Here is a 13,533-nt window from a genome sequence, read left to right as displayed (position 1 = left end):
CAAGGCCCTTAACCTTCAACTGCTCAGTTGCATAAAATCAGATAATTGTAAGTTGCTCTGGATAAGGGCGTCTGCCAAATGCCATAAATGTAAATGTTGTGACATGAAATACTAAAACCAACTGCAAGTGTTGCCACTAGATGGTAGTAATGATACACAGCTTCTGGATTTTGGCTGTCCTGTAATACATATTTTATATTCTTTTGTCAATATTAAAACCAGCAGTAAATAATTCAAGTAAGAGGTAATAATAATGCTATTTGCTGAGGGAGATTTGTAACATTATAGCAACCATTTTCTTCTGTAAACACACGTACTATACAATGGGAAAAGACAAATAAAAAACATGACATTGCTTTATCCCCAATGGCTCATTCATTCATTCTTTCATTCATCTTCCTAAATTATTATTATTAGTAGTAGTAGTAGTAGTAGTAGCAGAAGTGGTGGTGGTATTATTATTATTATTGATTTATGTTTTACCTGCCATATTAACTGGAAGTGTGCATTATAAACTATGTACCATTACCGGCCAGTCGGTGGCGCGCGTGCATGAGTTTGAGCACCGGGAGCGCGCGCCTTCAGATGCGCGCTGTTCAGTCTGGTTTCTGCACAAAGGGATGAAGGAGTGCAGGACCAAGTTCGCGTTCTCGGAACATGGACTTCTCCTGCGGTTTTATATATATTTATAAAAAAAAAAAATCTGCCAGTGCTGCATGAGCTTTTCTTCTGAAAGCTTCATTCCTGTCTGTGGAAATTAAAACTTAAAAAGTGGAGCAAGTGACACGTTCAGGTTCACGTCCAGTGAAGTGGTTATTTTATTGAGTTGCTCATGACTGACATTATTTATCAGGAGCAGCATCTTCAGTGCAGTAGGAGTGTATGTAAGTCGGAGTGACCTGTGCATCCGCACTGGAGTTGGCTGGACATCATCAGGGTAAGTGAGCATCATATTCAGGTTCTTCTTTTCTATAAATAAATAGTGTAGAAATGATTTGATCTCTTTAGGGAAAACATATTTTACACAGAATGCAGACTACTAAAAGCATAAACTGCAAAAAGCATATGCATTTAGTTAGTTTGATGTGGTTTCTGATGCCAGCTGCACCCAAGAAGGTCCTGAATTTGCTGTTCTGAAAATCTCTGTTTGCTACAGTGTGGACTGGGACCATGCTAAAAACTATAGGTTCACACACATAGGCTTGAGAAATTCTACGCATACACCTGTTGTCTTCAGTCAGAAATGAACATTGAGATTCAGCTCTTTAATTTATAAAGTAACAAGGAACCCATTTTCTCCTAATATCACTCATTTTAACTTGTATTATTTGACTAATTTAAATTTCTGTATGATTCTCTTAAGGTACGTCCATGCCATTTACCTCCCCTGTCTGGGCTTCAGGGATTTCAGCCACTGAAGGAAAAATTGCTTGACATCAGGACTCGTCCTACGAGACCCCACCACTCAGTTTAGTGTTTAAGACTCATCAGTTTTCTCAACATGGGCACTGCTTTGTCCCTGTCTCCGGGTCCCCAAAAATCTCACTACTATGATGACCGGCCTAACTCTCTCAGCCGCTACCCGAGCTTGAGCAGCCGCTCTTTGACCACTCAGAAGGAGCATGGGCTCAAATCACGCGGACAATCTATTTTCCTGCCTGCTCTCACCTGGAAACGTCTGGTGGCCTCCACTAAGAAACGGGGTTCCTCTAAGAAAGGGTTTCCCACCAGCCAAGGAGCCATTGGAGCTCCACTTCACAACAACAACCACATCTACCAGAAGGACCCTGTCTTACACCTGAACCGAGAGAATGTAAAAAAGTCCCTCTCGTGTGCGAACCTTTCCAGCTATGAAGCTCCAGCAGGTCTGGGCTTGGGAATGGGGTTGAACTTGGGCTATGTTAAACCACAGCAGCTTTCTTCAGTCAAAAAGGTTTCTCACGGAAACTCTTCTCCAAAACGTGTGATTGTCCAAGCATCTACAAGCGAGCTCCTGCGATGTTTGGGTGAATTTCTATGTGCACGATGTTATCGACTCAAGCTCCTTTCCCCCTCTGATCCGGTTCTGTGGCTACGTGCTGTAGATCGCTCACTTCTGCTCCAGGGCTGGCAGGACCAAGCCTTCGTGACGCCAGCGAACGTAGTGTTCATCTATATGTTGTGCCGAGATGTAGTGGACGGCGAGGTGGTCTCCTCAGAACACGAACTCCAAGCTGTCCTTCTCACCTGCCTCTACCTGTCCTATTCATATATGGGCAATGAGATCTCTTACCCACTCAAGCCCTTCCTGGTGGAGGCAGCCAAGGAGGCATTTTGGGACCGATGCCTGGCCATTATTAATGCCACGAGTGCCAAGATGCTGCGCATCAACGCGGACCCACATTTCTTCACTCAGGTATTTGCGGAACTGAAAAGCGAAGGTGGATGCGGACTGCAGGATTATGGACGATTACTGGATCGGTGAGTGGAGAGGGAGTGGAACTTCCTCCTTCACTGCATCCCCAGTAGTAACCTTTGTGTTCTTCTCTAAGTCCTGTTCTGAAGAATCAGTGTCTCTTAATACCTCTGTGGTGTAAAGATCTGTAGGGTCACTCTAAATCAGTCCATCACCGTTGGGTCACAGTGTGTTGGGCACTTGACCTTGTTTCAACTCTGATATTGACCTCATAGATCTTAAAACTGGATAGTGGATCTGTTTTCATTTTCAGACAGACTTGAGGTGCCTTGAAAGTGAAGTATGTTGAAGACTTTTTGCAAATCCGTCTGCATTTTGACACGTGATCAAATGGCATCGGGTCAGTAGATTGGAAGCAGGTTTCACCAACTGCAATGGATCCTAATACGGTTTTGGGATGCAGTTTTTTCCCCTTTTTCTTAAGGGGGAGCACCAGATTAGAGATGAAACCGTGTGATGTTAAAGACATCAGGCTGCTCACCTTTGACAAAGGCCACAAGTCTGCCACCTGAGCCCTTCTTAAGCCTAAATCTCAGCCTAAAACTATCCACATAATGAATGGCACACGCCTGATAATACTTGACCAATGGGTAGTCTATCCAGAGTGTTGGGATACTGTCCATCTTCATGGAAGAAACACTAGTTAGTCCATCTATCCCATGGCAACGTGTTAGCAGACCACAATGTTTTCTGTGAACATTTCATAGGACAAGACCAATGGAGAACACTTTCCCCCAAAGTCAGAGTTTAGCCAATGTGGGTAATCTGCATTTTGACACCATCCTCCACAACACAATAGCAAAAAGAGGTATTATTAAAAATTGAAAATGACTTCTCTCATAACCAAATTGACAGTGCACCAAATTTGATGTTTTGGCTAAGAGTTGGTAAAGAATTAGCATACTATGATCAGTTCCTCAGGAGAGAGTTGTGTACATTCATCAGCTGTTTAATGTGACTTTTCTGTAAGAAAATCCAAGTGGAAGCACTGTGTGTGTGTGTGTGTGTGTGTGTGTGCGCGTGTGTGGATGTCCATTAACAGTTTGGTACTGTGTTGTCCTTCCTTTTGTTTTATGAGTCCAGATTTAGGGTGCTGTGGCATTAATAAGATTAACAGATTACCCACACACACTTAGATACACAGCACTTGTATCTTGCAGGGCTAATCCATACCGCTTGGCCGGTATGTTAATTCCAAGCCTTTCTGTGTCACGCGTCTGTTCTCTCCTGCAGTACCTAACTAAGGCTGGTGGTCAGCGAAAATCTGTGTGTGTGTATTTTTGACAGGGAGGAAGGAAGTGTATTCTGGGTGAAGGGAATTTGAAGAGATGAGTTCAGGCATTTCTAAAAGCTGTCAGGTCACTGTGGTCACGCACAGCTGACTTTTGTCCAGGTGTGTGTCCTGACAGAGAGGACACAGGGATTTTCAGGGATGCAGGGAGCTTTTGTCTGTGCCCTCCCCAACAGAAATTGAAAACCATTTTCCCAAACTGTCTGTATGCAAGTTAAAGATATACTCAAATACTCATTTTGATGTTCAGACTCACAGACGAGCCCCTGTTCATGTAATATTTAGTTCATTTCAGTTTCTTGAATAAAGCAAGGCTTCATTTAAAACCATAGAAAGCAAAAGTGATATAAAAAGAAATGACAGGTGTCCAGAAGTTCCTTTATAGACTTCTCTCAAATTTTCATTCCAAGCATACTTTTTAAAGAAAGTAATTATACATCGACACATGGCTAAACTGCATCTATAAGGTATAGCTGTTCGGTTGTGGGTCAGATCATGAATTTGAGAGAGCAGCACGTGGCTTTGCAGTTAACCGTTAATCTGATTGTGCTGTACTGCAGTGCCACAGGAGGCATCAGCCTCTACCCTGCCTACTCATACACACAGAAATACAAAAAAGACTATTCTAAACTCTAGGCATTTTACTCATACAATAGATTTAGATGAGTACTCATGCCAAAACACGTGCGCACACACACACACACACACACACACACACACACACACACACACAGTGATAATCTGTTAATTCCTTTCTACCCCAGCCAAGAACAAAAAGATGAAAATGCAGCATATATGTGAGTCAGATCAGCAGAGATTTCTGTTTGTTCTGCCTGGGTCATCAGCACCACCGCCTGCTCCGACACACACTTGTTCTCGATCAGATGCCTAGCAGTGCAGTTATATAATATCCATATGAACAGCCAACACTTAAAAAGCAGCAGATGACTGAAAACAACAAGCAAAGTTTTGCTGCATAATATTATCAGATATCGATGTGAGACTCTTAAGGCTGTATTATGCTTATTTCCAACAAAGTTCCCAAGCCTGGAAAAGCAGCTCAGGGTTGGTGGGGGTGGGGTGGGGTGGGGTGGGGGTGGCCGTAATTTGGAAAAATCAATCATTTAAGCAGAAATATCCGGATATTCCACACACCACCATTGCAGTTGGCCAGTGCTTACATATGAAGCAGAGAATTGCTGAGAGTTTTGATTCTTAAATGAGTAGTTTGTAATGTTTAGAGCCTTCTGTGAGCCTGACTGTGATTTCATTGCAGTTAAAACACTGACAAGCCTTCCTCTTCTCTGCGACCAACATTATCCCCTCAAAGTTGCCTTTTTTAATAAAATTTTTTAAAATTATAGGTTTATAATTTTAAAGAAAATTACGAACTGCATCTTTAAAGATATATCCACCCTGAATGATTTTTAAACGTGTGATCTTCATGTGGCATCCAAGATTTATTTTGTAAATTGATTCTATAATCGACATTTTGGACTAATTTCACTGTGATCAATGGTTTCCTACATTACCCACAATGGCACTCGACCCCTTGCTTTACCTCTGACTAAAGAGAGTGATTCAGCAGCGCTAAACACAACACAGATATTTCAGTATTAACATATTTCACATGGGCAGAGGTCCACTATAAAGCTTCGATAACGAATTATGGATATAACTCATTTGTAACGCCTGAGGCTGTAGCCTAGCTCAGAGCGCCTGTTTACTGTACATTATTTTAGGTTTCTAAGAGACAAAAGCCTAAAGGCAGAGGAGAGAGTGAGTGAAAGGGTTCAACAGTCAGGAATAGTCTGTGTGATGACTCATACAGTTTATACAATACAACTTACAATACAGTTACTGTTTATACTCATACAGTTATGTTTATAGCATGCATTTGAAATCTCAGGTGTTCTGCTGTCACACTGTTGCATTTAATCCATCACTTTTCACATTCTTTCCCCAAACACACACTTCTTGTCTCTGGCCTGCTTAAACTGATTCAAAATCAGCCTCATTGTGCAGGGAGAGGACAGACGGAGTGATGTTCGTGCTCAGGCTGATATGTGAAGGCCCTCTGTAAGAGCTGTGTAGGGCTCTGTTAGGGAATGCTGATTCTGCAATGACTTCTGCTTCCACTTGGATTCTCATGTCTGGTTAACATTACCTCATGGTCTGGGGTTTATCTTTGCCTTAAAATTGTTTATTCACTGTATCTATTCCATACAGCAGCTCTGTAGACTTTTAGGTATTTAGACTAGCTGTGTACACAGCATGTCTGAGTGTCCAGACCACCGGATAAAATATTATAAGCCAGCGTCTGCTTATGGCTTGTCATGGGAAATCAAACATCTGGTCCTTTAGCTGTCGTGTCAGTGATGTTCATGAGCCATTTCCTCTGTACTCATAGCAGAATGGTGATGATCACGCAACTGGATCAACAATCATACCTGATGGCAATTAAAACGGTCCAATCATGTACCCTTGTGGAATGCCTCTCACACCTTAGTCCTATCTTTGAAAAATTTTGTTTGAAAATAGTACCAGAGACTTCATAAATTTTAAAGACACTCCACAGAATGGATTCAAAGACTACTGAAGGGTCAAAGGCAGGACGGTGCTATTAAAGAGTGCATCTTTGGATAGACTTGAGGACATTTTGCTCCATGCTATGGCTGTTCTTCAAGCACAAATACGTCTGGCCTCAGCAAGAGACTCAGGATTTATGTTGTATTTAAGGTCGACTCCGCACTGCAAGGTGCCATTACTCCATGAGTTGTGGTTACATTGATGTTTTCACTGCTGCTACATATTTATGTGTATAAATCAGTAGAATTGAATAGGACACTGTGTAGAGTGTCTGTCCATGCAGACCTGTAGAAATGAAATGTAAATATGTCACTATGTAGCAAAAAAAAAAAAAAAGTGTACATAGAGTATGAATTGTGTACTGCTGCTGTGATGGTGCGGATGTTTTTTTTTTTTCTTCATTTTTTTTTTTTTAAAAAGTATGACAACTTAAAATGATGTTTATCCCCGTTCTTGGAGAACTGAAGTCAGCAGTATTAGTGTTGATTATAGATCATTCTGTTGATTAATAATAATGTTGCAAAAGGTATCTCAGACTTATTTGGACTTTCCCCCCATGTGTTTGTTCTGTATGCGAAACACGAAGCAGATTGTTAACTGAGGTGCCTGTGTGTCTCGAGATTTAGGAGCTCAAAAAAGGAAGTGCCATAATTGTTGTCTTTCTCACTTCCTTTAACCTTTCTGAAATAGTGTTAAGAAACACGTTCTGACACACTTTTTCAAACAGATACACAGAAACACTAAGATATGCATTAGCCGGGTGTGAAAGACATGTTAGAGTAACTGACCAATGTGCGTGCATACACACACACACACACACACACACACACACATATACAAACATGCACACACACAGCTTAACCACTGCATCTGTTTAAGACACATCCTGTATTTCTAAAAACACATCCTCGTCTGCAAAACTAACCCTAGGCTTCCGAATATAAAGCACAGAATGTATCATGGTTTTAGTAGGCGTCAGATCTTTCTCATCACATTTCAATTCTAATACAATGTATAGCCATTGAGATATACAGTATTACAGGGTCTGGAAGGTGCCACAGTGATTAAAGTAAGGAATAAGACAGTTGGGGTGTGCTGTTATATAAAAATATTCAATGACAGAGTGGTGTGGTGCAGCCAGACACAAAGTGGACTTACTTTTACCACTGCAAATTCAGTTATTTTCCTATAACAAGACGTTCCAAAATGTCCTGTTTGTTTGTCAACGCTATTTATTAAAGAATGACACATCATACTTTTTATCTGTTTATAGATTTTATACTTTGAATGTTGTGGAACGTCCACGAAACAAATTACTTCCTCGTATCACTTACGTTATAGCAGGTATAAAGTCGTTCCCTCAACAACCTTTCTTTTGTCTCACTTTTGAAGACACAAAAACACAGCTTGTCAGGTTGTCGATTAAAGCCCTCTGTCCTGAAGACTTTCCAGTGGCAGAAAACATAAATTTACAGCATTACCTCTGACTGTTACTAAGTGCTAACACTGGAGACTCCTTCCAAAAATGCTAAACAAAGAAAACTTCACCATATCAATAATTACACGTTTTTTAATCTGTATACATGGAGTGTCTGCCATAAAAGTCCCTGTGTAAGTTACTACAGAAACAATAACATATTAAAATGAGTGTTTTACTATAAACCTGTGATTTGTCTTGCAGTCAGAACTGCTGTCAAGCTGCTACTATAGAAAATTAATCACCTTCTGACCAATCAGAATCAAGAATTCAACAGTGCTGTGGTATAATTATAAAATAAAACCAGGAATGGGTGATTGAGAACCATCTCAGACAAATGGTAATCAAACGATCTTTATCTACAATATATCAGCAAACTGTTTGTCAAGACTGTATATATTGTGAAGTGTTTGGATGTTCAGGATTCAGAGTGACTGCCGAGTTCAAAACGCTTTTTAATTTTGCTTTGTTCCTGCTTCTTTCTTCTTTACAGTAGAATGTTGTGTCTCAAGCCCTACAAAGCCTTTTTAGGAAAGAGAAATGTGTCATTACGTTATATCCCACGATAAATCTTTATGTGCTCTACAACTGAGCGAGTCCAATAAAGAAACCTTAAATGTTAATCTTAATGTCAACTAGCAACCTGATACAGACATGAAACGTGAATTATCATTACAATATTGTTTTCCCCTCATTATTTAATAAAGTACACAAATTTGTGACAGGGTTTCTTCCTGTGTTTTGTTAAGTATAACTGAGATCTGCTCCTCATTGTATCATTTGAAATATATAAATATATGTTTGTATGTGTGTGTGTAATATATAAATATATATACGTATGTATACATACATATATATATATATATATATGCACTTTTATTCTATTATTCCGCCAGTTAAATTTTAGAGTTATATATTATAAAAAAAAAAAGATCTAATGATGACATTTGTAATGTTAACTGTGCAACTACATACTTCAGTTTTGCCAAGCACACTGTAGAGAGAATTAGTCAACTCAAGCAGATGTCATGTTGAAATGCCTCCAGGACCATCATGCAAAACACGAAACCAGAAGACAGATCTAAAATGCAATTACTAACAATCAAAATCACTATTTTTCAGCTCACTACCACTTCTTGCTCTGCTTCTGTTCAGTGTGTTTAAATTCATGCTTTTTTCCTTCGTGATCACAAAAAAGGTCAAAGGAGTGTAGAGTAATAATAGTGATCAAATCAAAATCATATCAGTTCAAAGGTTTTTTTATCTCTCTTTCTAAATGTGACAAACATTTCTTTACTTTTATAAATGTCTTGGATTTCTGTTTCTGTTAAAAGAACAGTACTGTTCTCTTCCTAAATTGGCTGAATAATTGTGATTAATCACTGTGATATAGGAAAATAATAAGCGACATAAATAATAAATAAATAAATAACTTTTTTAAAAAATGTTTTAATTTATTATTTATTAAATGACATCATTCTTTTTAAATCCATTGTATAGTTACAAACATGTATTATTGTGGAATGTCCATAAAACAAGTTTGTTCCTTTACCTCTGACTTTTACAAAGATCTGACACTGGAGACTCCTTCCAAAAATGCTACATAAACATCTCCTCACAGAAACTGTTATAAACAAGTGTTTAAATTTGTTGATGTGGGTATACCTTGCAGCTAAAACCTTCTGACCAATATTATTAATATGCAATATTAATTTTGTACAGTTCTGTGTTTGGTTTCATAATAAATTAGAGCTTTTAATATGCAGTGCAGACACAACATCCATTTGTCAATTTATTAAACAATGAGAATTCGACTGTTTTTCAGATATGTATTCTTAACCTATAAAACATGACTGATAAGGGAACAACGCTTTATTCTCTACATCGAGTCCCAGCTGCACACCTGTTAGCTGTGCTTATTGTTTGCACTCTAAAGCCCTTCTCTCCTCAACGTGTGTGAAACACACACTGCTATTGTGTCCATACAACACTAACACACACACACACACACTTAGGCCGGCTGTCTGTGTGAGCAGCACAGGCCCTGCGCTGTAAATCTGCGCTGGGTGAAAAGCTGGCTGGATGTGCAGGGCCACGCGCTGCAGATGGCCATTTGCTTTAACATGTTTTGAATCCAAACACGTCTCTCAACTCTCAAAGGCCACTTTTTATTGCTCTGTGTAATGGCTTTAACAGGGGACAGCACTCTGCTTTCTATAAGGTTTAAAATAAGGTCTGAGTCTAATATATTGGGGAGTTAATTTATGGTGGGAGCTGGATTAGGCTAAATAAAAATTATTGCTAACACTCTCTGTGACGACTGTAACCATAAATCATTATTATTTACTCTGGATTTTTTATTTTTTTTGGAATGTGGTAACATTGTACATTTAGTACTGTCTTCTAAAGTGCCAATTTATTCAGTGGTGTTTGAATATTTATACCACAGTGCTGTTGAATGCTCAATTCTGATTGGTGTTTTTATCAAAAGCTCTCACACGTTTATGTTAATGCTCTTGGTGGGCATTCCGCACAAATAGATTTTAAAAAATCTGGGAAAAAATGTGTAATTGTTGATATGGTGAAATTGTCTGTGAAGAGATGTTTAGTTAGCATTTTTGGAAGGAGTCTTCAGAGTCACTGTTTTGTAACCCTCAGAGCTAATGACTAGAACTAATAACAGGAACTAACTTGTTTTGCAGACTTTCCACTACATTAAATGTAACTCTAATCGGATGCAAAGTACAATGTGACATTCTGTAATAAAGGAGAAATTGTTGCCATTGGCAAACTGCTGTGATATAAGGGGAATAAAACACTTTGGGATGTGCTATTATTGTAAAATAATAACTTCAGGGTGGTAAAAAATAACTCCACTTCCCAACTGGCTGCATCACACCACCTCATCACTGATTATTTTCCTATAACAGCATGCACAAGTGTTCTACTGCTCATCATAAGTGTCATTTTAATCTTAACTGTATTTATAGCTGTCATTTTCCAGTAGGCTTCATCCTGGTGGTTTCAAATAAAAGTTGTGTTTTAGATATACACACTTCACCATCTTATTCTATGAGCAGCTTCCTCTTCTGGAGTGAGAAAACAAACCACACTACTGTGAAACCAGAAGCACTTGCAGAGTTTTGTCTGAAGAACACAGTGGAACAAAACTGACAGCTGTAACATCGCTGTAAAAATAAATCAGGAAGCAAAGCTTTGGTACTCCTTTTGGTCACACCAGTTTTTAGGACACATCAGTGACTGAAGTCAAAAACCATGCATCACTGGTTCCTAAAGGACAAACGGGTGAGGAGGAGGAGGAGGTGGAGGAGGTGTGATAAAGAAGGAATTGTAGAGCTGAGGTTTGGTGCAGATGGTCAGGCTGCCCTCCTTAATGCTAACTCTTAACTCTGTCCTCCTCCCTCTTTTCTCTGATGAACACAAATCACCTCAGCAGTGTGTATCCATGTCGTCCTTTGTTGTCTGGTCTAAAGGGCCTCCTGATACAAACTTCTGCAGTGTCAGAATTGCGAAGGATGTGAATGGCATGACCTTAGAGCATAGGGTTGATCATACAGAAGTGGAGGGAAAGATGGAGTTGGTATAATAGCCAAAGTGAATTCTGTGAGGAGACAGTCTTATTCCACCATGAAAAAGTCTATAAAGCAAGGCAATGGTACTAAAAGAGACCTGAAAGCAGCGTGCCATGTCTTCCTGAAAAAGAAACCAAAACTGGTCAAAAACATGAAAACACAAACAGAAATCTGACATGATCCACAAGAAGGAATATTGGAGGCTAGAGAAGTACCAGATACTGAAAGAGGAACTAGAGAAAGTGTAGAAGGCTAAAATCAAGGTGCTTTCATTGATGATAGGAGAACCTCTATCATTTAGAGAACTTGTAAATTTAAATCTGGGTAAGGGTCTTCTGAAAATAACAGGAATGACAACAGGACTGATGTTAGTTTTCTGAGCATGAACTATCACGGCTCCTGTAGCAGATTTTTTGTTGCATCCAATCACATGCATTTATGCAAAAAAAGGGGGGGGGGGGGGGGGGGGTCTGTGAAATAACTCAAGTTCTCAAGTTCAGTCAATATAAATGTGAATACTCATGAATTTAAAGATGAGGTTTGTGGTGTGTATTTGTAGTAAATCAGTGATTAGGAACGGGTGTGTGTGATTAGAAGGCATGACTTGTAGTTCATAGTCTGGAGAAGGATTCTGGGAAATGGAGTTTGTGTTTAAACACAAAGGGCAACATGACAGTTATTATTATTATTTTTTGTATTAGAGTTTTTCTTAATTGCTTTGTCACAGTCCTCAAATGAAACTTTACAGCAAATACTAATTGCAGTTGTCCTCATGTGTTACACTGATGCATCGTGTAAGCCTTGGAGCTCAAAACTGATACCACCAAAGCTTTTCTATTGAATTGGATTACTCTGACTCTTGCATTGATCACTGTGGTCAATCTTTACATGCAAGATAGTATAGTCAATAGGCAAAACTGTGAAATACATATAATGCATAAACATTAGTAATCTGGTTTTGCTATGTGAGAATGATAGGGAGCTGGACAGGAATGACTTACTAAAATATGTAGTAATAGTCTGGGACAATTTTATCTTTCACCATCCACAAGTTTTGGAGAAGAGGATCCATTTTTCTCTGCCTGGAGATGGAAAGTTTATGACCACTGGCGTTATGGCAACATGTCATTGTTGGAAGCAATGGATGCTGCATATGAGGACATCACAGCAGAGGCATGTAGAGAGGGGTTGTGTAATGCGAAATGATCTTTCCCACTTTGTATAGTGAAACAGAACATTAGGTGTGAAGTGGATGAACTGCTTTGCCCAGACCTACACGAACATCAGAATGAAGTATAGGAAGAAAGGTAATTGTCGGTTACTGTACTGTTACAAGCATTACTGTATTTTTTTTTCTTATAGATCATCGTAAGTACAATATTTGTAATAATTTTGTTTTACATTACATTACTACAGTGCACTGTAAAAAACAATTGAGAATGCAAAAGAAAAATATTTAGCATGCATTTCTGTTGAAACAGTATGAATGCATATTTGTTTAAATATGTGGCTGTTTAAAAATGTTATATATTTATTTAAAAATGAATGGCTTTTGATTTGACAGCTATACTATTGTGATCAAGTGGCTAAAGAGAAATTCATCTTTACAGTACAGTGTTGTCAATGGCTAACAAGATAAACAAACGTTCATTGAAAACTGTCATGCTAAAACAATAATAAAGGGGCATTTCATTTTGGTGACTCGGATTAAATTATTGCTTGGTTTAACTGATGTGGCAATAGATTTAAAGATTTGATCATTTTAAGAATGTTTCAGGAAATGTGCCAAAGAAATTGAGGAAAAACTGTGAAGTGAACAGTCCTAAAAAATCATTTTCCAACATGAAACTTTATGTGCAGTGAATATGAAGAAATCATTAAAGAATTAGACAGCTAGTAGTCTGAAAACATTTATATGTGCTGAACAAGGCAAAATAACTTGTGGTACAAAGAACAAGTGATGAGTAGGAAAGGAGTGTTTTCTCCCAGCACTGATAGCACTCTCACAGCTGTGTGTAGCATCTGCGAGTTCACCCAGAGAACAAGGAGCCTGTTATAAGACACAGCCGAGGTTTTTCACTCAGCGAGCCCTGCCATTGGACGTGCTGTCACGGCTGATACTCGATTG

The 13,533-nt window shown here is 39.0% G+C and overlaps 1 protein-coding gene across 1 annotated transcript; it reads left to right on the top strand.

Moving 5' to 3' along the window:
• Positions 1-619: 619 nt before the first annotated feature.
• si:dkeyp-92c9.2 (uncharacterized protein LOC571482 homolog) lies at positions 620-4,800 on the top strand. Its single transcript, XM_026942148.3, has 2 exons — positions 620-937; positions 1,364-4,800. Exon 2 carries the CDS (start codon positions 1,502-1,504, stop codon positions 2,462-2,464), a length of 963 nt encoding a protein of 320 aa, XP_026797949.1. The 5' UTR covers positions 620-937; positions 1,364-1,501; the 3' UTR covers positions 2,465-4,800.
• The last annotated feature ends 8,733 nt before the right edge of the window (positions 4,801-13,533 follow it).

Source organism: Pangasianodon hypophthalmus, chromosome 29 (assembly GCF_027358585.1).
Source record: "Pangasianodon hypophthalmus isolate fPanHyp1 chromosome 29, fPanHyp1.pri, whole genome shotgun sequence".
In the NCBI taxonomy this organism is placed as follows: domain Eukaryota; kingdom Metazoa; phylum Chordata; class Actinopteri; order Siluriformes; family Pangasiidae; genus Pangasianodon; species Pangasianodon hypophthalmus.
The sequence above is the reverse complement of the archived record's forward strand: the minus strand, read 5'-3'. Positions and strand labels throughout refer to the sequence as shown.

Excerpts from the sequence above, each read along its gene's own strand:
- si:dkeyp-92c9.2 (XM_026942148.3), top strand. The coding sequence starts at position 1,502 with ATGGGCACTGCTTTGTCCCTGTCTCCGGGTCCCCAAAAATCTCACTAC.